This window comes from Mustelus asterias, chromosome 21, assembly GCF_964213995.1.
Source record: "Mustelus asterias chromosome 21, sMusAst1.hap1.1, whole genome shotgun sequence".
In the NCBI taxonomy this organism is placed as follows: domain Eukaryota; kingdom Metazoa; phylum Chordata; class Chondrichthyes; order Carcharhiniformes; family Triakidae; genus Mustelus; species Mustelus asterias.
In genome coordinates, this window is record NC_135821.1 from 69,842,729 (window position 1) to 69,866,957 (window position 24,229).

Below are 24,229 nucleotides of genomic sequence, written 5' to 3' on the forward strand. Positions count from 1 at the left end.
TACAGATGGAATTTTAACAGATTTATCAAAGTGGATGTTAACAGTTGACTACTATACAGAGAGCTATTTATAAATTTACGACCACTCACCAGTAATCTGGACCCTGGCGTAGATGCGTGAACTTCAGGAATATTTTCCAATCTGTTCCTCCAGTCATAATCGATTCATCTTCATGCCAAAATGAAATGTTTTACTCAAAACATTTTGCTTTATTTTGGCTTGCCCTGTAACCGTGTGTGGTTTGATAAGCTTGGACACTTCGTTCGTGCATCGTAAGTTATCCATGCATTTGTCCTTCTTTCCAGCAGCGATGCAGCTATTGCCAACAAAGAAACTTAATGCCTTGCTGAATGGTTGACACGATGCAGGAACACAGGACTTTGCTTCTTCTAATGCATGACAACCAAGCACAAAGAACCTTATTGGGGCTGCTAGGTTTAAATACAGCGACCAGCTTTTAATGAGGCGACTTAGGGCACCATGTGCTGACATGTCTCAGGATGCGGATTATTGCTAAAGAGTTCTTAACAGTTGCAACTGGAATTATCAGCCCAGCTCGTTTACTTAATCCTTCTACAAAAATCAGCTTTCATACATTTCCTCGGAAATTACCACCGGAATTAATAAACCACCAAAATACTTATACTGCAGTATGTTACAAAGTCTGAAGTTACGTTTAAAAACAGCGAAAGTTTCAAAACATTAACCTTCTCGCCCTCCTTTCCATTTTTGCAGCCGCCCACCATTTTCCCACCAAGAAAGACAGAGATTATAATCAAGCAATCTTAGCATTCTCATACCTGTGGTACTGCACTGCTGCCAAATATTCCTTTTAAGATGGCTAGACAGCGACCGACAATGACATCATCACTAATGTTCTCCATTATTCCGGCAGCCTCTCCAGCCACTAGAGCCAAAAGGATTGGGGCTGGTAATGGACAAATCGAGAGTGAATGGAATTGCAACCACATGCTTATGATTACCCAAAGCAAGTTCCATATTTTGTGCAACTACAGAGCAACCGCAACATTCGTGGATTTAAAAGGTGTCCAAATATTTTAGAAACTTTAGTCTAACGAATAATATTCATTTCCAGGAAAAGGGAACCAGAAGGCAAAATAGAGCCAGAAAGCATAAGGTGGATCCAAATGTGTCGAAAAATGTTGGACATTCAGAAAAGCACATTTTATTGCAAATGGTGTTGATTTAGAATGTAAATAAGCTCAATGTGTCACTTTGGGATATGAAGCCCTTACTGCTGTTGGAACTGTAGCTACAGCTGTTTAACATTTGCAAACTTTCTTTTATATTAATTCAAGCTCTGCCACAAAACAATATGTTGAACATGAATCACAAAACCATTTATAAAATGCAGCATCTAGTTGGATATTCAGAGAACTGTATAAGTATTGAACCACAGATTTAAATAGCATTGCATTGAAACGATCGCTGCACTGATTCAAAAGAAAGTTGCTTAATAATTCCTAAAGTCTAAATTAGAGCCCAGATCAAGCAAAATCAGGTACTGTGACAAATACATCATAGAGTAAATAATTACTGGGAGGGTATGGAGAATGAAAATCGTGACTACAAAGTGCAGGCATGTCTTATCTTGATCAGCGGAACATAACCTTTATCAGCAAATTTCTGCATGGGTCCCATTCTCTGTGGGGCCACCTTTGAAGTTTTACATTAATCGTTCCTGCACCAGCCTAACCCCGTTGCACACCCCCTCCACACCAAAAGAACTCAGGAGTCGTGAAGTTATGCACAAGTTGTTTTGGATCAAAGAAAATGTTGAAGCTCCTAATCACGAACTGCGATTGCTCAATAGAAATAAAGTGACTGCACGGTATCAAAGAAAGATAATTGTGGTCAAGAGAAGGCATTAAAAGATCAACAATTATTTCAAATTAAGCATCAGCAAAGGGAAGCTGATTTTAACCGGCTCACCCCTGGAATTGGTGTCTGGTGTCCAATTGACTAAAGACAATCAAAATCTGCTAAAAACCCTGATTCCATTCATTTTTACTATGCATAAAGTGCAAGAACCACAAACATACAAAAAGATCATTTTTTAAAAATACTTCACATCACTGCACAGAAGATTCTTTTATGTCTGAGGGAAAAAAAACAAGTAGCAAAACAATAGCTTTTATCGCACGTAACTGGACATTCGACCAATTTGCTTTTGAGATTCAAATCATTTTGTGATTCTTAAATGAAAATAAATTACCAAAGGTTGAACTGAGATTTTCCCCCTTCAAAACCTCTAACAATACAAGATACTTATACCCCCCAAAAAATTAAAAGATTCTGGCACTTGCCTAGATTACTTAGAGGAGGTACATGCCATAGGGCAATTGTTATTTAATTTGTTGCAGGGGAAAATCATAGAAACCCTACAGTGCAGGAGGAGGCCATTCGGCAAATCGAGTCTGCACCGTCAACAATCCCACCCAGCCCCTATCCCCGTAACCCCACATATATACCCTGCTAATCCCTCTAACCTACGCATCCCGGGACACTAAGGGGCAATTTAGCATGGCCAATGCACCTAACCCGCACACATTTTTGCACTGGAAATCTAGAATCCAAAAAGTCTGCTTTGACAGCAAATACAGCAAACCCTAGGTGCAGTAATGAAGCCACATGCAATAATACATCTACTACAACTTCAATTAAGGTTTGGGGATTGATTTAATTTAAACAGGAGATTGGTGCTAGCTGGCTGCGCAACGGGCTAACATGCAGACCAGTGCCTTGTCGTGCAAAAGGTACTTATAACAGAGGTTCTGTGTAATGAGAAACATAAAATTTATGTAATTTGATCTCGCACAGTTGAGAACATTTTTACTGACTCTACCTCTGTCCAGCATTGGCAGAAGCATTATTTTGGATCACGACTTCAAACAACAAGCATTTGACACGGAGCTGCACGAACCCCATCGCCTAAAAATATTTATTCACAATGATGCTTAAAATGGATATAGCTGGTGGGTGAAATGCCATGGGGTGAACATTCCAGTAATTCTTTTAAATAGGCTGCAGGTCTGTTGGGCATGAAACCTTGAGGACTGAGCCATAAATGTCAGATTTTGCCATACTTCATGTTTAATTTAGACAGCAAGGCTCTACACGGACTCTCAGACGCAAAAAAAACTAGGTTAACTCAAAAAATACGTGCATAATGCAACACATCATCCAAATTACAACTTTGACAGTTCCGCAAATGTCTGCGGTCTGTATGCTGACTGCGGCCTAAGGTTTGCGTAGTTATATGAATGTAAAAGAGATGATAAAGATTACAACTGTTCAAGTGCAAAATAAATCTTCATCCTCACCAGGAAGTAAATTAGTACTGCTAAAGTTATATCATGTTTAATTATTCTTTCTTCCTTGTCAAAGTTAAGTGTCATTGCTTTAGTCCGCAGAAAGCCATTTCTGGTGTAGATACCTTTGTAAAGATTCCAAAAAAGGAATAATTCTCCCCTACTGGCAGTAGTGCTTCCAACATGACCAAAGAGATTTACACTGGGGTCCCAGAATACACGATCAAAACATAACACAACCTGTAGGGAATACAAAGTGAGCATTAGCAGATGCTAAATTATTTATTCAATACATGTTTCAGTCAATTATGGCACATCAGCAGTTATCCAACTTTCACACTCACGGAGCAATAGGATTCACTGCAATTTTCCACGGAAATGCATCAGTGAGCCAAAATAAATCAGAAAGGATAACCAAGCAGTAACACTGTCACTCCACACGGACAGGCCTAAAACCCTTCCGACTCGCATTTTTGATTATTCGATTCGTGGGTTCGATTCCCGGCTCGGGTCACTGTCTGTGTGGAGTTTGCACGTTCTCCCCAGGGCTGCGTGGGTTTCCTCCGGGTACTCCGGTTTCCTCCCACAGTCCAAAGATGTGCAGGTTAGGTGCATTGGCCGTGCTAAAATTCTCCCTCAGTGTACCCGAACAGACACCGGAGTGTGGCGACTAGGGGATTTTCACAGTAACTTCATTGCTGTGTTAATGTAAGCCTACTTGTGACTCTAATAAATAAACTAATGACTAAATAAAGTTTTGACAAGGACCGTGACTGGTCTCTCAATTTCAGAAGGACCAGCTTAGCAGGGTCTCTCTCACCTTGTTTAGATTTCCAAAGCCCATGCGCTGAATGGCAGAAGTTTTCCACTCCGGAAGGGGGGGTACAAACTGCACCGCTGGCGGCTGCTGTTTTAACACTCCCAGCGGGAGGGTGCATAAAACTGCATCACACTTGTAAATGAACGTCTGGCTGTTTGAACGAGTATTCTGAGCAATGACTTCACATCCTGAAAAATATTTATGCAATAAATAGCTGTGAAGAACTTGGGGAGCAACAAAACCAGAAAGATTAATAAAAATAACTCCGCTCAGGTTAATCACGACGGCAGTCAAGAGATGAAATAAATCTTCTAAAACTAATATTACAATTTTCTTTCTGCGTGCAGTCAACTGCAAAACATCCCACCGTACACTTGAGGCACAGAAGCTGCAATGTCCCTGCTCTTGTCACAAAAGTTTATTTTACCTCAGTTCACAGCAGGATTTCCATTTGCTTTCAATGAATAATTTACTTCGGAGCACTAGCTTAAGAATGAAGTTATAGTAAATTAGAAAGCTACAAGTGAATGAAAATAGAACTTTTGATTTTTAAAAAATTAACTTTTTAAAGCAAGAAACGACAATGAACTAAGTTAACAATGTTACAGGGTAATGGCTTTCAATTCAGTGAATAGAATTTCAAATCCAGTTTTAGTGACTTCTCTCCCTGATCAACATGTTGGAGGCATTGGGCGGAATTTTCCCATCCCGTCTGCCACGGGAATTGTAGGGGGCAGGACACGGACTATGCAAAGGTCCGTTGACCTCAGGCGGGGTTTTCCTGCTCTGGGGTGAGCGTGCCAAGAAAATCCTGCCCATTAAGTCTGCTATCCGTTTGACCCTTCAGTCTGAAAAAGGTGCAGAAATATGAGAAACTTCTTTCCTCAAGCGCAAATATTTAAAGAAGTGATTCCGATGCCATAAAAATAACACATGGTTGCACAAGTTTTAAATGTTATTTTGTTGGAAGATGGACATGAAGATAACTGGAAAGGCTGATCCAGCCGTCAAGCAGAAATCTGGCCTGTTTCAATTGGTAAAAGACAATGTGTTTTCATGATTTACTTATGAAATTCTGACAGCTGGCCAGCTTGGTACTTCACAATTGGTTACTGCTTGCAGAAAGCAGCCTAGTTTTTCATGCAATCTACTGTGAAAGGTAGATTAAGTTATCTTTCTAGATGCACTACTTCACCTGTGCTAACCATAATGAACAGTCAGGTGTTATGAACAATTTCATGGGTATAGACATCAGCAGAAAAGCCTGGCAGGTCAATTGTGCACCTGCGGCATGATGGCACAGTGGTTAGCCTCACAGCGCCAGGGACCCAGGTTCGATTCCCAGCTTGGGTCGCTGTCTGTGTGGGGAGTTTGCACATTCTCCCCATGTCTGCGTGGGTTTCCTCCCACAGTCTAAAAAGATGTGCAGGTCAGGTGAATTGGCCATGCTAAATTCTCCCTCAGTGTTCCCGAACAGGTGCCGGAGTGTGACGACTAGAGGATTTTCACAATAACTTCATTGCAGTGTTAATGTAAGCCTATTTGTGACTAATAAATAAACTTTAACTCTACTTTTAGAACACTCTAGGTATTGGCAGCATGAATTTTGAAAGATGCCCTTTTAATTCTCCCTTGTCTAGGCTTACATTTCAAATTAAGAGCAAGAGAGGAACATAACTGAATCTGATGACATTGATTCTTCAGCTCCCATTTTGCGCTTCTGAGGAGGAGGAGGAAACTTATGAATTGAGCTTTCCAATTAAAGTATTTCACGAAGGACGCAAATCTACTTAAAGTGCTACAGGATTCCGAACCTTCATGCTTTGACTAGATTACACCTGTTAACACCTGCGCTGTTTGATCTGACCCCCCTTGTTTAATTTAATAATAAGTATGATTCTTAATTTGTAGCCTGTTTTATCTGCCTTCAGTCACACCGATTCAGGATTACAGTGATAAGTCTTTTTACTTCTAGTAGGTAATCATCATTAATTCTGCAGCGCAGTAACTGAGATTGATTCCTTTCTAAAGGTTACATTTCAGTTTTTAGTCTTTACAAACTATGAGGAACATCTAAAAAGAAATATTATAGTACAAGGTGTTCCTGGAATATTTTAACTACCAGCAGAGGAAGCTTCACATTTAGTTTTTTCTTTTTAATAAGCTCTCCATGAGGAGAGCTCATGGCGGCACGGTAGCACAGTGGTTAGCACTGCTGCTTCACAACTCCAGGGACCTGGGTTCGCTTCCCGGCTTGGATCACTGTCTGTGTGGAGTTTGCACATTCTCCTCGTGTCTGCGTGGGTTTCCTCCAGGTGCTCCGGTTTCCTCCCACGGTCCAAAGATGTGCGGGTTAGGTTGATTGGCCAAGCTAAAAATTGCCCTTAGTGTCCTGGGATGCGTAGGTTGGAGGGATTAGTGGGTAAATATGTCAGGATATGGGGGTAGGGCCTGGGTGGGATTGTGGTCGGTGCAGACTCGATGGCCTCTTTCTGTGCTGTAGGGATTGTAAGATTCTAAGAGTACATAGGGCCCTAACTGTTGCCTGGTCTCAAGGGTGTTGACTAGGAGGAGAGGTTGAGTAAACTAGGATTGTTTTCACTGGAAAGACAGAGGCTATGGGGAGACCGGATAGAGGTCTACAAAATTATGAGAGGCACAGACAGGGTGGATAGTCAGACACTTTTTCCCAGGGTGGAAGTGTCAATTACAAGGGGGCACAGGTTCAAGGTGAGAGAAGGAAAGTTTGAGAGAGATGTGCGGGAGACGTTTTTCACGCAGAGAGTGGTGGGTGCCTGGGATGCGCTGCCAGAGGAGGTAGTGGAAGTAGGCACATTAGCAACATTTAAGAGGCATCTGGATGGGTACGTGAATAGGGCTATTCCTGTGCCGTACTTTTTTTTTTGTTCTCTTCCTCGGAGTGGCAATCAGCGGCAGATAGAAGGTCGAAATACTCGAGTAGTTAGGAGGGTAAAACTGACAGAACCATCCAAAGTTAGCAATTTAAGTCGCCTAGTCGGATGGTTCCCAATGCAGCGCAATCGTCCGAGGAAATTAGTGTTTCTGGACAATTGCCGGGTAAACCCTTACTTGGGAACTTCCAAGAGGGATTCCCCAGCTCATCTTTGGGGTATCCCCCAAATCCAATACTGGTCAGTCAGGAAGTAACGGGCCACAGTATACACAGCACAGAGGGGCGATTCGACCCAAAAAGGTCTATGCCCGTGTTTATGCCCCAATCAAGCTTCCTCCCACCTTACTTCATCTCATCCCAACAATTCAGAATCTAAACGTTTTGGATCTCAAATTGTGTACCATCTATCCACAGTAAGCAAATAAAGGCAAGAATAATCCCAGGAATTAAGTTGAAGTATAATGTGCAACACAATTTAATCAATATAGTTTCTGCCTCGTTGACTTCACCAGTTTCAAACGTTTCACGATAAATCTGCAGGATGCTAATGTTTTCAACACTCGAATTTGTATCACAAATTAACCGACACAGAATTCACACCAACTGACCTGAGGCAGTGTAGCGGACTTGTCGAACAGCTGTATTTAATTTAATGTCAAGACCTTCTGCAAGTGCGACAGGAACACAAGAATAACCGTTTCGTACTGTGAGGTGGCTTCCTGTGAATTCAAAGTCATCATCCTGAAGGTAAATAAACGGGAAACAATGCCATTAGATACGGTGAGCATAAGAGCCGTAACATTTCATTTTATCTGCTTCGATCGACTCACAAGTAACAGCAAATCAAAATTTCAAACCTACCAATTGTTCCTCTTCATCAACCATTCAAAATTTTCACATACAATTATACAGTAATATCAGAGCACACTAGTATACACATCCTAAATAGAAAGCAACAAATGGCCTCCTTCTGAACTGTAGGGATTCTATGATTCTGGACTTATACAATGCCTTAAATATAGAAAACGTTTCTCGACATTCGACTGAAGAATAATTAGATCAAAACTGCCATAGTTACAGCTTACTTATATTTTATTGGAAAATATAGGCAAAGGGCAGTTGAAATAGAGGAAGAGAGCGCTAGCTGGGATTATGTAGAAATTGGCAAGCGGTACTTTGCTTAACGATTGCAAAGGAAGACTTGAAAAATTAGGTCTGTTTTTGTTGGAAGAGTTTTTGTAGTGATTTGATAAAGGTGCTCAAAATCCTGAGGGGATCAGGCAGAGGAGGTAGAAACAGACGGTTCTTAGTGGTTGAGGAGTCGATGTAAAGGGAACATTTTAGAATTTTTTAAGAATCCCTACAGTGCAGGAGGCGGCCATTTGGCCCATCGAGCCTGCACTGACTCTCCAATGGAGCATCTTACCCAAGTCCTATCCCCATAACCCCACTAATCTAAACATCTTGGGGACACTAAGAGGCAATTTAGCATGGCCAATCAACATAACCTGCACATCTTTGGAGTGTGGGAGGAAACCAGAGCACCCGGAGGAAACCCACACAGACACGGGGAGAATGGGAAAATCCACACAGACGTCACCCAAGGCTGGAATCAAACCCGGGTCTTTGGCGCTGTGAGGCAGTCGTGCTAACCACTGTGCCGCCCTGCCACCCAGTGATGCAAGATTATTTACAAGACAGTCAAGATAAAATGGGAATTTACTTATTATATATAATCACAGAAGGTGAGGCTGTGGAATATGCCAGAGTTCATAACTGAAGCAGAGAACACGTTAACATGCAAGACTGGACTTTATACGCGGGTGAAGAAAGGGGAAACAGTGCTCATATGGAGAACAAACATCAACACAAACTGGTCATTTCTATTTAACCTGCCTGTTCAGGAGTTTGCAAAATATTGCACACATTATTCAAAGAGTTCTCCCAGCCTCCTGGGCAACGTTCTTCCCTAAGGTTATAAACTGTTCAGCGACAGCGCAGACACTGAGCAGCCATGTACTTCCCTGAGGGTCTTCAACTAATTCCAATGCAGCCAGTGACTTCAGGCCAGCTCTGAAATCATCTGACTCAGGGAAACACGACTGATTCAATATGTAGTTACTGCAATGGATAAAGATTATACAGCATGTATATACAAATCATACTCTGGAGATAACATTCATACATCAACAGATTCGTACACAGTCCATGATGCATTAGTCATGGTTAATGCCTAACGTGCACTGTATATTAAATAGCTATTCACCTGGTCCCAATGCTTCAATGAAAGTGTGGAGAGAGGTGTTGCGTTAGCAAATTCCAAGTTGGCAAAATGCCAATCCAGGATCTGTCGGTCCCTCGATGACAGGTAAACGTCACTGAAACATGCAAAACACATACTTCAAAAATAACTCAAGACTTTCGTCTTCATGTCCTCCAAAGTATTACAAGTTAGAGGACACCAGACCAGAGATTCTCCCAAGTGTGGGCCACGAGGGTCCTCCAAGTAGTCCGAGGCATGGTCAAAAACGCAAGTTACTGCTGCACGATGCCATGGCTGAGACTATACAAGGGAACAGGCCAGAACCCTCAACCCCACGAAAAAGTAGCAAAATATTTAGTTTCCATAAATCCTCATTAATTCTGATGTTTTGTGCAGTGGTAAGTGAAAGTAGTCAGGGTAGGACCGGTAGGTGGTCTGCGAGGTTTTTATTTTGCTCCGCCTTAGTGGACTGAAGGTGAATAAGTCTGAGAACCCCTGTACTGGACCATCAGTACTTTACAGTGTTTACAACAACTTGCAATTTCAGATTCATCCTCCAAAAAAAAAACAGGTTGATCATGCATTGTTAACAGCTGTGTACAAAATACAATTCCCCAAATGCAGCAGAGTGATTAAAAACTTGTCGCTTATACCGGATCAGACTGTGAAACAATCTGAGCAACAATCAACGTGATGCTGGTAGGTTACTAGCATTTAATTTTAAATAAATAAAGTGCGCTCGTGAACGGGTGGGTTACCTGGGTGGGTTAGCTTCTAATTCCTGCAGCTTCTCCTCAAGCTTCACTTGAGCTTCTGCAAGCTCATCATACTCCTGTTACAATTGAAATCAAATGAATTTGTCAAGTGATGATCTCGTAACAAATAATTATTATAAAATTCTGTCTCGTCACCTTTGGAACTGGGTTGGAATCCAGATGGATGGACTTTGCTGACAGTCGGGATTGAACCATTTCAATCCAGAATCTATTAGCTACAATAACATGAAGCTCTGTCCCAGAGGCTGGTCACTAATCAGTGAAATAGGCCTCAGTTCACCGGTGGTAATTTCATTTTCCAACATAGCAATGTGTGCGCGCGGAGCCAGAGGAGGTTTTAAATGAGTACTTTGCATTTGTGTTCATGATGGAGGAAGATGATATAGGTATAGAAATCAGGCAGGGGCATTGTCAGAACAACTCAGCATTGAGAGGCAGGTGGCATTAACGGTTTTAATGGGCCTAAAAGTGGATAAACCCCCAGGCCCAGATGAGATGTATGCCAGGCTGCTGTGAGAAGCAGGGTAGGGAACTGCAGCAGCTCTGATGTTAATTGTCAAAGCTTCGTATGGCTCCTGCTCTGCCCAAGACCGCAAGAAACTACAAAAGGTTGTGAATGTAACCCAATCCATCACGCAAACCAGCCTCCCATCCACTGACTCTGTCTACACTTCCCGCTGCCTCGGCAAAGCAGCCGGCATAATTAAGGACCCCACGCATCCCAGACATTCTCTCTTCCACCTTCTTCCATCAAGAAAAAGATACAAAAGTCTGAGGTCATGTACCAACCAACACAAGAACAGCTTCTTCCCTGCTGCCATCAGACTTTTGAATGGACCTACCTCGCATTAAGTTGATTTTTCTCTACACCCTAGCTATAACTGTAACACTACATTCTGCACCCTCTCCTTTCCTTCTCTATGAATGGTATGCTTTGTCTGTATAGGGCACAAGAAACAAAACTTTTTACTGTATACTAATACATGTGACAATAATAAATCAAATCAAAATTAAATCTTTTCTGGCCACAGGAAGCAGCAGAGGATTGGAGGACAGCTAATGTGGTACCATTATTCAAGAAGGGAACAGGGAAAAAACAAGAAATTACAGACAAGTGGGTCTAACTTCAGTGGTAGGGAAAGGGATTGAATTAATCTCCATTCGGGGAGGCAAGGATTAATCAAGGATAGTCAGCGCGGTTATGTCGAAGGGAGATCATGTCTTACAAATTGGATTGAATTTTTTGAGGAGGTGAGGAGGTGTGGAGGAGGGTAATGCAGTTGATGTAGTCTACATGGACTTCAGTAAGGCTTCTGACAAGGTTCCACATGGGAGGCTGATGGGCAATTGGCAAACTGGATCCAAAATTGGCTTAGTGGTAGGAGGCAGAGGGTGATGGTCAAAGGTTGTTTTTGTGACTCGAAGCCTATGTCCTCTGGTGTTCCGCGGGGATCAGTGCTGGGTCCCTTTTTGTTTCCGTGTACATTAATGATCTGGACGAGAGCGTAGGAGGTACCATAAGTAAATTTGGAGATGACATAAAAATTGGTGGTGTGGTAAATAATGAGCAGCAAAGCTTTAGATTACTGGACGATATAGACTGGCTGGTTAGATCGGCAGAACAATGGCAAATGGAATTTGACCCTGAAAAGTGTGAGGTAATGCATTTTTGGAGGACTAACAAGGCATGGGAATATGCAGTGAATGGTTGGACTTTAGGAAGTACAGAGGATCAGAGGGAACTTGGTGTGTATATCCATACATCTCTGAAGACAGCAGGACTGTAGATAATGTGGTTAAGAAGGCATATGGGATGCTTGCCTTTATTAACCGAGGCAATGAATATAAGAGCAGGGAGGTTATGACAGAGCTGTATAAAACACTGCTTAGATCACAGCTGGAGTACTGTGTGCAGTTTTGGTTGTCATGCTATAGGAAGAAAGTGATTGCACTAGAAAAGATGCAGAGGAGATTTTACCAGGATGTTGCCTGGGCTGGAGCGTTTCAGCTATGAAGAGAGACTGGATAGGCTGGGGTTGTTTTCCTTGGAGCAGAGTAGGCTAAGGAGAGACCTGATTGAGGTGTGTAAGATTATGAGGGGCATAGATAGGCTGGATAGAAAATAACTCTTCCCCTTTGACCCAGAGGGGTCAATGACCAGGGGTCATAAGGGACAGAAGGTTTATAGGTTATGCAAAGAAAAGCCTTTTCACACAGAGGGTGGTGGGAATCTGCCTGAAAGAGTGGTAGAGGTGGGAACCCTCACAACATTTAAGAAGCTTTTAGATGAGCACTTGAAACACCATGGGATACAAGGCTACGGACCAAGAGATGGAAAATCGAATTAGAATAGATAGGGGCTTGATGACCAGCGTGGGCATGATGGGTTGAAGGGCTTCTTTCTAAGCTGTAAAATTCCATGACTCACTCATGTGATCTCTCCCAATCCAAGCAGAATTAGGAATCGTTTGTTCTGTATCAACTGTTTATTGACTGGTTTTGGATTATGCAAAATAATTTCTTGTGCTAGGTTAAAACAACGCTCCCTGTCTAGATTCAGATGTAAAAGAGAAACCCTTAAATATTATTTTTGAAAGTACTTTTATTAATAAGATTGAAATTGCAACAGGCCATTCAGCCCCACAATCCATGCTGGGACTAACCCTCCACCACTTCTCACAGTCTGGCAACATCCAAATGAAATTGTGTTGTACCCTCTTAAGCCTCAATATCCGTCCAATAATGTGGAGTCCCATACTGTGGCAAGTAATCTTACTGAGGAATTGTAAAATGTTTTAGATAGACTCAGCTTTATCCAAATGCAATGTGAAAAATCTAAGAACGCCATTATATTTTCCTACTGTTGTTATTAACTGGAAGTGGTCCCCTTTAATGTCCTGTGAACCTGTTGTCCCATATCCCTTGTGCAAATCCACCAGTCCAAGCCTATTTCTTTCAGAATATAACTACTTTGAACCAAATGCATCAATATGATGTTCCACATGGTGAACTGTTATTAGCAGAAACCAGCAAAACCCTTACAATGAAACCCTTAAAACTTACAGGATACTGCTAGGCCTGGATAGAGTGGACATGGAGAGGATGTTTCCACTAGTAGGAAAAACTAGAACCAGAGGGCACAACCTCAGGCTAAAGGGACAATCCTTTAAAACAGAGGTGAGGAGGAACTTCTTCAACCAGAGAGTGATGAATCTGTGGAACTCTTTGCCGCAGAAAGCTGTGGAGGCCAGATCATTGAGTGTCTTTAAGACAGAGATAGATAGGTTCTTGATTGATAAAGGGATCAGGGGTTACGGGGAAAAGGCAGGAGATTGGGGATGGGAAAAAAAATCAGCCATGATTGAATAGCGGAGCAGACTCAATGGGTCGAGTGGCCTAATTCTGCTCCTATGTCTTATGGTCTTATGAAATTAGAATCTTTTTTCAACAATACTTCTTTAAATTCCCACCCCAAGCCATTCCATCCATCCAATGCCATCCCATTTATTTCATCCTTTCATATCAAGCCACCTCTTCTTTCTATGCTACCCCGCCCCTCCACCCCACAACATTCTATGTTCCCCAGGGTCCCCAGCCCCTCTCCCTCCCTTTTCCCCCCCCGAATACTGCACCCCCTTCTTCTCTCTCACCAACCACCTACTTTCCCCCACCCCACCCTCCCAGGACATTCCCCCTTCCACTCCAAATGCCCTCCTACACCATTCCCCCAATCCACACCAACCGTCCCTTGCTGTCACCACCCCTCATGCTGTTCCTCTCCACCCACTCCTCTTACTTCTCCCTGGTGGCAGGGACTGGCCCTGGATGACAAGGTGGGGATGGGTGGGCAGGGCCAACTATCCAGGAATAATAATTTACAGGATAAACACCTCTGTTCTGACGTGCGGCTGGAAATTTTCTTCTTTTTGTGTTTGATTAGCCGGTGGTACCCTGGCTAGTTCATTCACACACAGAGTTACTTCAGGCTAGAGAAATAACTTGCATGTTTCTAAGGTGCCAATAGCTGCACCTTAATTATATAAATAGTTTTTCTAAGCTTGCTATGTTACTATTTTCCATTGCCAATGCAACAAAAATATTTTACAGCAAAGTTAAGAGCAATTATTTAAACAACTACAACCACTTCACAAACTCTGATACATGCAAACAAGATGCTAATCCAATGGCTGGGCATGCATTTGTGGGTGCAAACAAGTCAGAAGATATGGACAGCACGGTGGCACAGTGGTTAGCACTGCTGCCTCACAACGCCAGGGACCCGGGTTCGATTCCTAGCTTGGGTCACTGTCTGTGTGGAGTTTGCACGTTCTCCCCGTGTCTGCGTGGGTTTCCTCCGGGTACTCCGGTTTCTTCCCGCAGTCCAAAGATGTGCGGGTTAGGTGGATTAGCCATGCTAAATTGCCCCTTAGTGTCAGGGGGATTAGCTAGGGTAAATGCATGGGGTTATGGGGATAGGGCCTGGGTGGGATTGTGGTTGGCGCAGACTCGATGGGCTGAATGGCCTCCTTCTGCACTGTAGGGATTCCATTCTATGATATGCAAACAGCCACCAACAAATGTTTAACACAGTATAAAACTATGCCTGTGCCATCACCAGCCATTACCACCTTCTCACAGCTTCCCATACAGCATGGGGTGAAAAAATTCATTTTAAAAATAGCGTAACATTCAAGCCCGATTATTACACCTCCTCTCCACATCACACCAAATTCCAGGCTTTTACAGCCTTCAAGAGAAGAGGTGTAAACGAAACGGACGCCTCCAGATTCTCTTCCCTCCCGCCCCAAGTATGTACGAAAGGAATCCAAATCCCCGCACAGTAAAAACGAGACTCACCTTGCATAATGCAGTCAGGTCTCGCAATTTACTTTTCACCAGAAATTCTGCGGTAATGTCACGAGGGGGCTTCACCTCAGAGGCTTCTTTATACTGCTGATGTAACTCTTTTATTTTTTCTTTTAGCGATACCATCTGAGCATTAAAAAAGGACAAAAATAGACAAACAGGTACCGGTGAGTACAAGATAACCTGGCGGCAAATCCTTCAAAATGTCACTGCTATAAACAACCTTGAACTGATGAAGACAAAAACAAAATACTGTCAGTAATCGGGCAGCGTTTGTGGAGAGAACAGAACTAACATTTCTGGACGATATTATAGAAATTTCAATTCTTTTCTGCACACTTCATCCACCACAGAGGATTTAGAATTATGCATTTTGTGATGTTGGAAAAACTAAAATATACACATTTTAAATTGCTTAAGACCCATAAGATATAGGAGCAGAATTAGGCCATTTGGCCCATTGAGTTTGCCCCGCCATTCAATCGTGGCTGATATGAACCTCATCCCCCTTATCCTGTCTTCTCCCCGTAAGCCCTGATCCCCTTAATCAAGAATCTAACTATCTCGGTCTTAAATACACTCAATGACCTGCCCTCCACAGCCCTCTGTGGCAATGAGTTCCACAGATTCACCACTCTCTGGCTGAAGAAATTCCTCATCTCAGTTTTAAAGAATCGTCCCTTCACTCTGAGGCTGTGCCCGCGAGTTCTAGTCTCTCCCACCAGTGGAAACATCGTCTCCACGCCCACTCGATCTAAGCCTCTCATTATTCTGCAAGTTTCAATTAGATCCCCTTCCCCATCCATTGAGTATGGACCCAGACTCCTCAACCGCTCCTCATATGGCAAACCCGCTTCTCACGCAGCGATTGTGTTAAATATTCTGAAGCAGAGTATCTTCACCCAGGGTCAAAAGCCTGGTCCAAACGGTGTGCGGGTTAGGCGGATTGGCCACGCTAAATTGCCCCTTAGTGTTAGGGGGACTCACTAGGGTAAATGCATGGGGTGATGGGGATGGGACCCGAGTGGAATTGTGGTCGGTGAAGCCTCGATGGGCCGAACGGCCTCCTTCTGCATTGTAGGGATTCTATGATTCTAAATTACAAAACAAGTTTGAAATGGCATAACATTCCACAAATCCGAAACAGAAAATGTATCAGCACCCGAAAAAAATAAGGACAGGAATATCTGATACAGACCCCTTACTCAGAGCAACCTACACTAAAAAGGGAACTACATTCCAAGCATTAACATTTTCTCGTTACAAATGTCAAAAAAAGGACCTGCCGTGGATTCTTTATTTTGTTTGCATTTCATATATCCTGAAAGGGGGTTACAAATGATAGTGATTGAAAGTCAATCAATTTTAACAATGACACTGCAGCTGCAGTGATTGCTAGTCTCTACTGTGTGAAGTGTTACTGTCCTCTGCAGTTAAAATATAATCAAAAAACACACAGTCTCCAACATTTAACTGATTTTCTGAACAGTATATTTCAGTACTTGTCCCACTGCAGTCTACAAATCACAAACAACTTGGCAGGCAAAATACAGGACAAAGTATTTACACACTGCAGTAATTTACGATCAGAACATCAGGTCTGCAATACTAATGACCATCAGCAGCACCATCGCATGGTAGAAGATGGTACTGCAGCCTAACAAAATGTAATCACAAAGTCAAGGTATGTGCAAAGACCAGGACTGACTTCTCTCTAAATGTGATGTTTTTTTTTTAGAATATTTAAATTTCCACACTCAGTACAGGGCACATCTGCAGTGTGCTACAATCATGGATGACACATTGATGAGAATAAATAACATTTTTTTACTTAGATTACAGATTGGGGGCGGAATTCTCCCAAAAAAATTCTAAGTGCCGAATTCGCCTGAAAACTGGAGTAATTCACGCTGGTTTCTTTCAGTGGGAGTTCAGAGAAGAATCTCCCATTTAATGAATATCATTAAATTTCAGGGGCAGAGCCTATTCCCGCTGGAGAGGCTGAAATCAGCGTGCTGAGCGGGCCACTGCGCGTGCGCAGATCTGTCAGTGCCAAGAGCAGCGCATGCGCACTTGCCCCGCACTGCCGGCCTCCCAATTGCTGGCCAGCGGCCAGCTCAATCACTGGCCCTATGACCATTCTCGGTCCCAGCCCCACCCACCTCTCCCCAGCCCACTGCAATTTCCAGCTCCATCTCCCCCGCCCCCTCCCCCACAGTGCCAACACCCCCTCCCACCCCAGCAGGCTGGCAAACCCCCCCAGCAGGCTGGCAAACCCCCCCCCCCCCCAAAGCAGGCTGACACCACACCCACAAACATCACTGGCCTCTCTCCTTCCCCTACCGTTCCAAACTGCAGAATAGCAGCGGGACACCCCCCCCCCCCCCCCCCCCCCCAATCGCCCCTTAAGTCCCGCCCCCATGCACTGCCCCATGCCTGATGGGCAGTGCCAAGGTGCCCCATGGGCATTGGAACTTTGCCCCATGGACAGTGCCAGGGGGCACAGGCTGGCTCTGCCAGGGTGCCAATGCCCAGGGGGCACCACCCCCTTGCCGCCCGACCTCCTGCAGGGCACCGATTGTCCCATCTTCACTCCAGCGGGGTTGGGTCGCTAGCTCCCCGAAAATGGGAGCTAGTGTACTCCCCGCTGGAGTGAAATACTCTGGCAGAGTGGGAGACGCTAATGGGCCCGGAGACTTAAGTCCCGGGCCCGCTTATCACATTCAAATAATATTGAAATGACCATTTAAATTGTCCGTGTCTCTCTTCGCCAATTTCTGACGCGGGGCAGACGCTGCTGGGTAACTCAAGCAAATGCTTGCGCAAACCCCACGAATCGGCCGCCACGGGATTCTCTCAGCCTGCTGCGTTAAAAAATTAGCGCAGTGAGCTGGGAGACTCTCAGCCTGGATTTGAAGGAGGACTTTTCATCAAGGTCAAGCAATCCAGACATTTGCAGTGGTTCAGTTTGTAGGATTCTCACCAAAATCTAAATGTTGAGGGTCCAAATCTCACCCCAGAGACTTGGGTACAATAACCTAGATCAACATGCCAAAGCCGCTTCGATGAAATCATAGAATCATAGAAACCCTACAGTGCGCAAAGAGGCCATCTGGCCCATCGAGTCTGCACCGACCACAATCCCACCCAAGCCCTACCCCCATATCCCTACATATTTACCCACTAATCCCTCTAACCTACGCATCTCAGGACACTAAGGGGCAATTTTAGCACGGCCAATCAGCCTAACCCGCACACCTTTGAACTGTGGGAGGAAACCCATGTAAACACGAGGAGAATGTGCAAACTCCACACAGACAGTGACCCAAGGCGGGAATCGAACCCAGGTCCCTGGAGCTGTGAGGCAACAGTGCTAACCCACTGTGCCGCCCCTACATTGCTAGATTGCTACATTGTTGGAGATTCCAGTTTTCAACGAGATATTTGAGGCCCGAGAGCTCTCTCAAACAGAAGGACAAGATTCCTCAACACAATTTTGCAAAAAAGCAGAGTTCTCCTCACCACCCGAGCCAATATTTATCCCTCAACCAACACCATCATCTTGCTTCTTGCTCGTTGCTGCTCATGGACCTTGCTGTGTACAAATTACTTGTTGTGTTTCCAACAGTGATTACACTGGGTGGGTGGCACAGTGCTTAGCACTGCCGCGTCACAGTGCCAGGGAACTGGGTTCAATTCCTGGCTTGGGTCACTGTCTGTGCAGAGCCTGCACGTTCTCCCCGTGTCTCTCATGAATTTCCTCCCACAGTCCAGAAGACATGCTGGTCAGGTGCATTGACCATACGAAATTCTCCCTCAGTGTACCCGAACAGGCGCCAGCGTGGGGCGAATAGGGGATTTTTACAGTAACTGCATTGCAGCGTTACTGTAAGCCTCCTTGTGACACTAATAAATAAACTTTAAATCTTATTTAACTGGCTGCAAAGTGTGTCGGACAATCTGAGGCTGTGAAACATGCTATATAAATATGCAAGTCTATGATTCAAGTTTAAAAACAGAAAACTCCCTTCAATCTTTAAAATAGCTTTTCAACATATTCAAACGTGATCCAAACAGATATTTTCTGGTTAAGGTCACAATACTAATAACGATACTGAAAGTACCATCACAGGACCAACTAACTCCTAACAAACAAATCCTCTGCAAAGGGGAGCAGTTGGATGGATTTTGGGTCTAGTGCATTTTCATTTGCAGATCTAATAACTAGCCAAGCATTTTTCTTTGGTCGGTTAGCTCAGCTGACTGGACGACTGGTTCGTGATGCACAGCGACGCCAACAGTTCCCGTACCGGCTGAAGTTCTCCACAAAGACCCCGTCTCCAAACCTCACCTGAGGCGTGGTGACCCCAAGGTTAAATCACCACCAGTCAGTTCTCTCTTTCTCTCAAAAGGGGGAGAGTAGCCTCTGATCCTCTGGGACTAGAGCGACATTTACATTTTTATTCAATCTGAAGCCAGCATGTTAAATTTAAACAAAGGAAATCCTGTAGCTACGAGGGACAAATTGTCTGAGATGGATTGGAAAAATACACCAAAAGGTTTGATGGCACACAGGCAATGGGTAGTCTTTAACGAATTATTACACAGTTTACAGCAACTCTACATTGCAGTCAAACCATGGCCAACAAAGGCAGTTAAGAATTGTATAACATTAAAAGAAAAGTTCAGTTATTCGTGTCACAAGTAGGCTTACATTAACACTGCAATGAAGTTACTGTGAAAATCCCCTAGTTGCCACACTCCGGCGCCTGTTCGGGTACACTTGAGGGAGAATTTAGCATGGCCAATGCACCCTAACCAGTACGTCTTTCGAACTGTGGGAGGAAACCGGAGCACCCGGAGGAAACCCACGCAAACACAGGGAAAACATGCAGACTCCGCAGACAGCAACCCAGGCCAGGAATTGAACCCGGGTCCCTGACGCTGTGAGGCAGCAGTGCTAACCAGTGTACCACCTTAGGATACTTGGATTTTCAGAAGGCTTTTGATAAAATCCCCCACGGGGGGTTAGTTAGCAAAATTAAAGCACATCGGATAGGAGGTAATATACTTGCATGGATTGGTTAACAGGCAGAAAACCGAGCAGGAATAAACCGGCAAACTTGCATTGGCAGGCTGTGACTAGTGGGGTACCGCTAGGGTCCAAACAGTTCACAATATATATCAATGATTTGAATGTGGAGACCAAATGCAGCATTTCCATGTTCGCAGGTGACATAAAGCGAGGTGGGAATGTGTTGTGAGGAAGAGGCAAAGTGGCTTCAAGGAGATTTAGACAGCATTAGTGTACGGACAAAAACATAACCTGGAAAAATGAGAGATTATCCACTTTGATAGGAGGGACAGATGTGCAGAGTATTTCCTAAATAGTGAGAGGTTAGAAAGTGTAGATGTACAAAGGGACCTGAATGTCCTTGTCATAAGGCACTGAAAGCTAACAATGCAGACACAGCAAGAAATTAGGAAGGCAAATGGTACGTTAACCTTTATTGCAAGAGGATTTGAGTACAGGAATAGTTAAGTCTTGCATCATTTGTAGAGAACCTCAATTAGACAGCACCTGGAGTACTGAGTGCATTTTTCGGTCCCCTAACCTTAGGAAGGATATTATTGCCATAGGAGGGAGTGCAACGAAGGTTCACCAGACTTGTTCCCAACATGGTGGGACTGTCCTCTGAAGAGAGTTTGGGAAACTGGGGCTGTGTTCGCTAGAGTTTCAAAGAATAAGAGGGATCTCATTGAAATGCGCAAAATACTTAAAAGGGATAGACAGGGGAGATGCAGGTAAGATGTTCCCCCTGGCGAGGGAGCTCAGAACCAGGGGACACAATTTCAAAATAAGGGGGAAGCCACTTTGGGCAGAGATGAGGTGAATCTTTGGAATTTGCTACTCCAGAGGGCTGCGAAAGCTCAGTCATTGAGTAAGTTTCAAGCAGAGATTGACATATTTCTAAATACCAAATGACATAATGGGATATGGGATTGTGTGGGGGAAAATGGTGGATGATCAGCCATGATCAAATTGACTGGTGGAGCAGGCTGGATGGACTGAATGGCCTACTCCTGCTCCTATGTTCCTCTCAATTGCCCTTTTACAGAAAGATATAAAGTATTTGCGGGTAGTGTGGGGATGCATAAAAGTTGTATATTTGAGGGAGGCCAACATTCTCATCTGGGGCAGACATGAAGCATCTTCGAACTTCAGACAAATCAAAATACAAGACAAGGCTACAACCACTCATTGCTTAGCAAGTACTGGCAACTTTCTGAAAGATGAAATTTAATGGTAAAATGTCAAAGTAAATCCAATTTATTTTCCCTATTCCTAGATTCTAGATAAAATTTAAACCAAGTTCAAATTACCTTATTAAGCAACTCTTTCAGGTCCTCTTGTGTTTTCACTATTTTCTTCCAGTGTTCAATCTGTTCATCCTTCACGTGTTTCTCTTGCAGTCTGACAAGGTTTCCAATTATTGTTTTAATACAATTAATGCATTGGGGTTTATTGCTGTTACAAACTCTATATTACCTTAATAATTACAACAATGACATCCTTCAAAATTACTTCATTGGCTATAAAGCCAATTGAGACATCCAGACGTTGTGGAGGAGGGTGTATAAAACACTTTCTTTAATATCTATTATGTTTCTTTGCGTCTTGACAAATACATGAATAGGATGGCAATAGAGGGATATGGTCCCCGGAAGGGTAGGGGTTTTTAGTTCAGTCGGGCAGCATGGCCGGTGCAGGCTTGGAGGGCCGAAGGGCCTGTTCCTGTGCTGTAATTCTCTTTGTTAGCCTCACTACATTGCCTGCCGTACAATTAGTGAAAAATACTTGGGGGCGAAAAGCAGGTTCTAGAAGACTAGACATTTTTAAGTACATCTTTTTCTTGGAGCAAAAACATGTCAACAAAATAAGATGCACATTATAAATGAAGCCTTGCTTGCTGAAGATACCAATAAATAGTGATGACTTGAAAGTACGGTTGACTGGCTGACTGACTTGTGGTAATGTATGCAAAAGTGTTAAACTCATCAAAAGACCAAATACTCACTGTATGACAACTTCCAACGCCTGTCCTAATGATACAGGCTTGTTGTTCAGGTAGTTGAAGTCCAGCTGATGACTGAGGTAAGATGTAGCCTCCAGCAACCGATTGAATTCCTGCTCTACCATCTCATCTTTCTCTTTGGGGACCTGAAAAACAGAAGAAGTATAGTTGTTGCCTAAAACAGAGATCGTATCACTTATTCTTGCAAAAATACCCAACAGCCACATCAGTAACACCAATATCTCTATTCAGATCAGGGTTTAGCCGTGCTTTGTGCTTATGGGGTGTCACACCAGAAAAAAAGAGGCTACAAATGTAATATGTGTCAGCAGAGATCCAGACTTTCAGAACCAATTCCACTCTAAGCAAAGTCTTTTTGACGTCCCTCAAACATCAAAGGAAAATCTTCACACACCTAAGTGGACGGTGATCAAAAAATAGTGAAGGTGAAACAATAAATACAAATCCCAGCAACATACACTTACAGTGCATGTGTTTTGGATGTATTTTGGAGTATTGTGAGCAGTTTCGGGCCCCATATCCAGGGAAGGATGTGCTGGCCTTGGAAAGGGTCCAGAAGAGGCTCTCAAGAATAATCCCTGGAATTAAGAGCTTGTCGTATGAGGTTCGGTCGAGGGCTCTGGGTCTGTATTTGTTGGAGTTTAGAAGGGTGAGGGGGGACCTTATTGAAACTTACAGGACACTGCGAGGCCTGGATAGAGTGGACATGGAGAGGATGTTTCCACTAGTAGGAAAAACTAGAACCAGAGGGCACAACTTCAAACTAAAGGGACGATCCTTTAAAACAGAGATGAGAAGGAATTTCTTCAGCCAGAGAGTGGTGAATCTGTGGAACTCTTTGCCGCAGAAGGCTGTGGAGGCCAGATCATTGAGTGTCTTTAAGACAGAGGTAGATAGGTTCTTGATTAATAAGCAGATCAGGGATTATAGGGAAAAGTCAGGAGAATGGGGACGAGAAAAAAATCAGCCATGATTGAATGGTGGAGAAGGGCCGAGTGACCTAATTCTACTCCTATGTCTTATGGACTTTTATCATTGTTTTTGCTTGGCCATTTTTATGGCATCTTAAAAGAGACCTACTTGTGTACAGCCTGCACAGGGACTTGTGTTAAGAACGTAAGAACATAAGAAATAGGAGCAGGAGTAGGCCATCTAGCCCCTCGAGCCTGCCCCGCCATTCAATAAGATCATGGCTGATCTGAAGTGGATCAGTTCCACTTACCCACCTGATCCCAATAACCCCCAATTCCCTTACCGATCAGGAATCCATCTATCCGTGATTTAAACATATTCAACGAGATAGCCTCCACCACTTCAGTGGGCAGAGAATTCCAGAGATTCACCACCCTCTGAGAGAAGAAGTTCCTCCTCAACTCTGTCCTAAACTGACCCCCCTTTATTTTGAGGCTGTGCCCTCTAGTTCTAGTTTCCTTTCTAAGTGGAAAGGATCTCTCCATCGCTACCCTATCCAGCCCCTTCATTATCTTATAGGTCTCTATAAGATCCCCCCCTCAGCCTTCTAAATTCCAACGAATACAAACCTCTGCAACTAGAGAGAACATTGGTCCCTCACCACTTACAGTGGGTGCTTTGGTATCAACATAATTTGCCCCCACACAGATGATGTATATTTCCATCGAATTCATTGGAGGAGCAAGTTTCACTGTGAATTTGCCACACATGGAATTTGAACTGTTAACCACGTGAGAATGTCAAAGCCAGGGTCCTTAAGCCAGTGCGAATATCTCATCGAAAGGAAAGATTCAGGAATGTGTTGAACTTGTTGTTGTTCTATTCTTGTCTGGGGCACAGAAAAGAATCTTCAGCCGTTATTTAGGTTTATCACAGAGTTTATGTCAATGGCAAATGATTAGCACAAATCCTAGCCCATAAAGCCTCCAGGGCTTCTGCCTCCACTATCCTAACCTAGAACAGATGTGCTCATCAGTTTGTCGTAAGGTGCACGTTAGACATTAAAACCTGAAATAAAAGCAAAACCAATTCACACTGGAAGAATAACACTAGCCACCTTATGCTTGACGCATTCCACGTTAGTTTGTTGAACTTGATTCCTAGCGATTAATGTGCATCAGGCTAAATCTTTGAAGGACAGTAAACGTATTGCAAATGGATAAATTTAATTCAAAATTATGAAAGGGTT

General features: G+C 43.5%; 1 protein-coding gene across 2 annotated transcripts in view; it reads right to left on the bottom strand.

Annotated features, from left to right (window-relative positions):
* kdm1a (lysine (K)-specific demethylase 1a) overlaps positions 1-24,229 on the bottom strand; it is a 73,165-nt gene that overhangs the window by 18,216 nt on the left and 30,720 nt on the right. For both annotated transcript variants that reach the window (XM_078238146.1, XM_078238147.1), the window contains exons 11-19: positions 22,051-22,193; positions 21,356-21,446; positions 14,963-15,097; positions 10,088-10,161; positions 9,333-9,444; positions 7,675-7,807; positions 4,153-4,340; positions 3,458-3,572; positions 801-928 (exon numbers count right to left, since the gene is read on the bottom strand). In XM_078238146.1, the coding sequence (XP_078094272.1) occupies positions 801-928; positions 3,458-3,572; positions 4,153-4,340; positions 7,675-7,807; positions 9,333-9,444; positions 10,088-10,161; positions 14,963-15,097; positions 21,356-21,446; positions 22,051-22,193 (1,119 nt within the window). The remainder of the gene's footprint in view (positions 1-800; positions 929-3,457; positions 3,573-4,152; positions 4,341-7,674; positions 7,808-9,332; positions 9,445-10,087; positions 10,162-14,962; positions 15,098-21,355; positions 21,447-22,050; positions 22,194-24,229) is intronic.